Source organism: Geospiza fortis, unplaced genomic scaffold (genome assembly GCF_000277835.1).
Source record: "Geospiza fortis unplaced genomic scaffold, GeoFor_1.0 scaffold2, whole genome shotgun sequence".
NCBI lineage: Eukaryota > Metazoa > Chordata > Aves > Passeriformes > Thraupidae > Geospiza > Geospiza fortis.
The window spans coordinates 2,882,762-2,885,241 of NW_005054366.1; the positions used below are offsets into that span (position 1 = coordinate 2,882,762).

Sequence of the window (2,480 nt, forward strand, 5' to 3'; positions counted from 1 at the left end):
CCCCTCCGTGCTCCCCCCGCTGCCCCGCGCGGGGGTTCCGCCGCCCGCCAGGCCCCGGGCGCAGGTGAGGAGCGGGCCGGGATTCCCGGGAATTCCCGGGATAACGGGAATGATGGGAGTGACGGGAATGGTGGGAATCGTGGCAACGGGAGAGAGAGAGGGCAGCGCGGTTACCCGGGCTGGGCGTGCTCGGGCCGCCTCGGGATTGCTGCCGGAGCCTGGAATGAGGGAATGGGAGCGGTGGGGATTTGGGAATTTGGGAATGCGGGCTGGGAATTTGGGAATGCGGGCTGAGAATTTGGGAATGCGGGCTGGGAATGTGCGGGAATACGGGATATGGGCTGGGGGGATGTGGAGTGCAGGAATCGCGTCTCTGGGATTCGGGAATATGGGATCCGGAATTCCTGGGATTCCCTCAGGATTTTCCAGGAATTCTGAAGCGTTTACTGGGAATCAGATGATTTTCCTGGAATTCTGAGGAGTTTCCTGGGAATACCAGGATTTCTCAGGAAAAGCTCCATCTGGGGCTGCTCCAGCTCCATTTTTCATGGTTTTCCCTGCAGGAATCCCAAGAGGAATCCGTAAATCCCGGGATTTCTGCCTCTGGAAGCTCGAGATGCATTAGAATTCCAAGAATTCCCAGAATTCCCTTTCCCTAAGGTAAGAGCAAAGCTGCTTTTCCCCATTCCCATTTATTCCCAGCTCTGCTGGGATCCCTGGAGTTCCTGTCCCACCTTGGATCCCACATTTCCCTGATTCCCGGGAATGTTGGCACTGACCCTGGACAGGGACACCATTCCCATCGAGGAAATCCCAAATCCATGTCCTGATCCTGTTTTTCCATGGTTTTCCTGGGAATAGTCCACCGTGAGTGCCATTCCCAACCAGAACATCCCAAATCTCCCTCCTGATCCTGTTTTTCCATGTTTTTCCATGTTTTCCCATGTTTTTCCATGTTTTTCCATGTTTTTCCATGTTTTCCTAGGAATACAGCACCATGAGTGCCATTCCCATCTGGAACATCCCAGATTTCCCTCCTGATCCCATTTTTCTGTGTTTTCCTAGGAATGCAACACCATGTGTCCACCATTCCCATCCGGAACATCCCAAATCTCCATCCTAATCCTGTTTTTCCATGTTTTCCAAGGAATTCTGCACCATGTGCTGCCTGGCCCGGGTGCTGTTCCCATCAGGACCACCCAAAATCCCTCTTCTGACCCCATTTTTCCATGTTTTTCCCTGTTTTTCCCAGGAGTGCAGCATCATGCACTGGCCCGGATGCCATTCCCATGAGAACCACCCCAAATCCTTGTCCTGATCCCGTTTTTCCGTGTTTTTCCCTGTTTTTCCCAGGATTTCTGCACTGTGAGTGCCATTCCCATCTGGAACACCCCAAATCCCTGTCCTGACCCCGTTTTTCTGTGTTTTTCCCTGTTTTTCCCAGGAATGCAGCACCATGCGCTGCCTGGGTGCCATTCCCACCAGAACACCCCCAATCCCTGTCCTGACTCCATTTTTCCGTGTTTTTCTCTGTTTTTCCCAGGAATTCTGCACTGTGACTGCCATTCCCATCAGGACCACCCCAAATCCCTCTCCTGACCCCATTTTTCCCTGTTGTTTTTCCCAGGAATGCAGCACCATGTGCTGGCCCAGATGCCATTCCCATCAGGACCATCCCAAATCCCTGTCCTGACCCCGTTTTTCCCATTGTTTTTCCCAGGAATGCAGCACCATGCGCTGCCTGGGTGCCATTCCCATGAGAACCGAGGAGCAGACGGTGAAGGGGCGGCGCGAGGGCGGCGAGGTGTTCCTGCCCTTCAGCTGGGTGGAGAAATACTTCCAGGTGTACGGGCGCATCGCCCAGGCTGAGGGCGGCGAGAGGTTCGAGTTCTCCCACAGCTACTCCAAGGTGTACGCCCAGCGCGCGCCGTACCGGCCCGACGGCGTCTTCATGTCCTTCGAGGGCTACAACGTGGAGCTGCGCGACAGGGTCAAGTGCATCAGCGGCGTGGAGGGTGAGGGACCGGGATCTTTGGGGTTGGGGTGAGCCCTAAAATCTCCTGGAGGTGCGTAGGGACATGTGCTGGAAGTGTGAGGTGATCTCAGTGTTCTGGTGGGAATGTGGGAATGGTGGTAGGGTCAAGTGCGTCAGCGGCGTGGAGGGTGAGGGACTGGAATCTTTGGGGTTGGGGGTGAGCCCCAAAATCTCCTGGAAGTGTGAAAGGACATGTGCTGGAAGTGTGAAGTGACCTGGATATTCTGATGGGAATGTAGGAATATGGGAATGGAGGTGGCTCTGGCAAAGTCTGTGAGAGGGTCAAGTGCATCAGCAGCGTGGAAGATGTGAGCCTGGGCGTTCCCCTGGGGAATCTTTGGGGTTGGGATGAGCCCAAAAATGTGCTGGAAGTACAGAGGGACCTGGGTGTTCTGGTGGGAATGGGGTAGGGTCAAGTGCATCAGTGGTGTGGAAGATGTGAGCC

The 2,480-nt window shown here is 54.9% G+C and overlaps 1 protein-coding gene and 1 long non-coding RNA gene across 2 annotated transcripts in view; both read left to right on the forward strand.

Annotated features, from left to right (window-relative positions):
- Positions 1-1,597, forward strand: LOC115948250. The gene is made up of 3 exons (XR_004082089.1): positions 1-64; positions 564-660; positions 1,445-1,597. It is a non-coding gene; the product is annotated as an uncharacterized LOC115948250 (long non-coding RNA).
- A 135-nt stretch (positions 1,598-1,732) lies between these two features.
- GLCE (glucuronic acid epimerase) overlaps positions 1,733-2,480 on the forward strand; it is a 6,269-nt gene continuing 5,521 nt past the window's right edge. The window contains exon 1 of the mRNA XM_005424295.2: positions 1,733-2,015. Coding sequence (XP_005424352.1) covers positions 1,733-2,015 — 283 coding nt within the window. The remainder of the gene's footprint in view (positions 2,016-2,480) is intronic.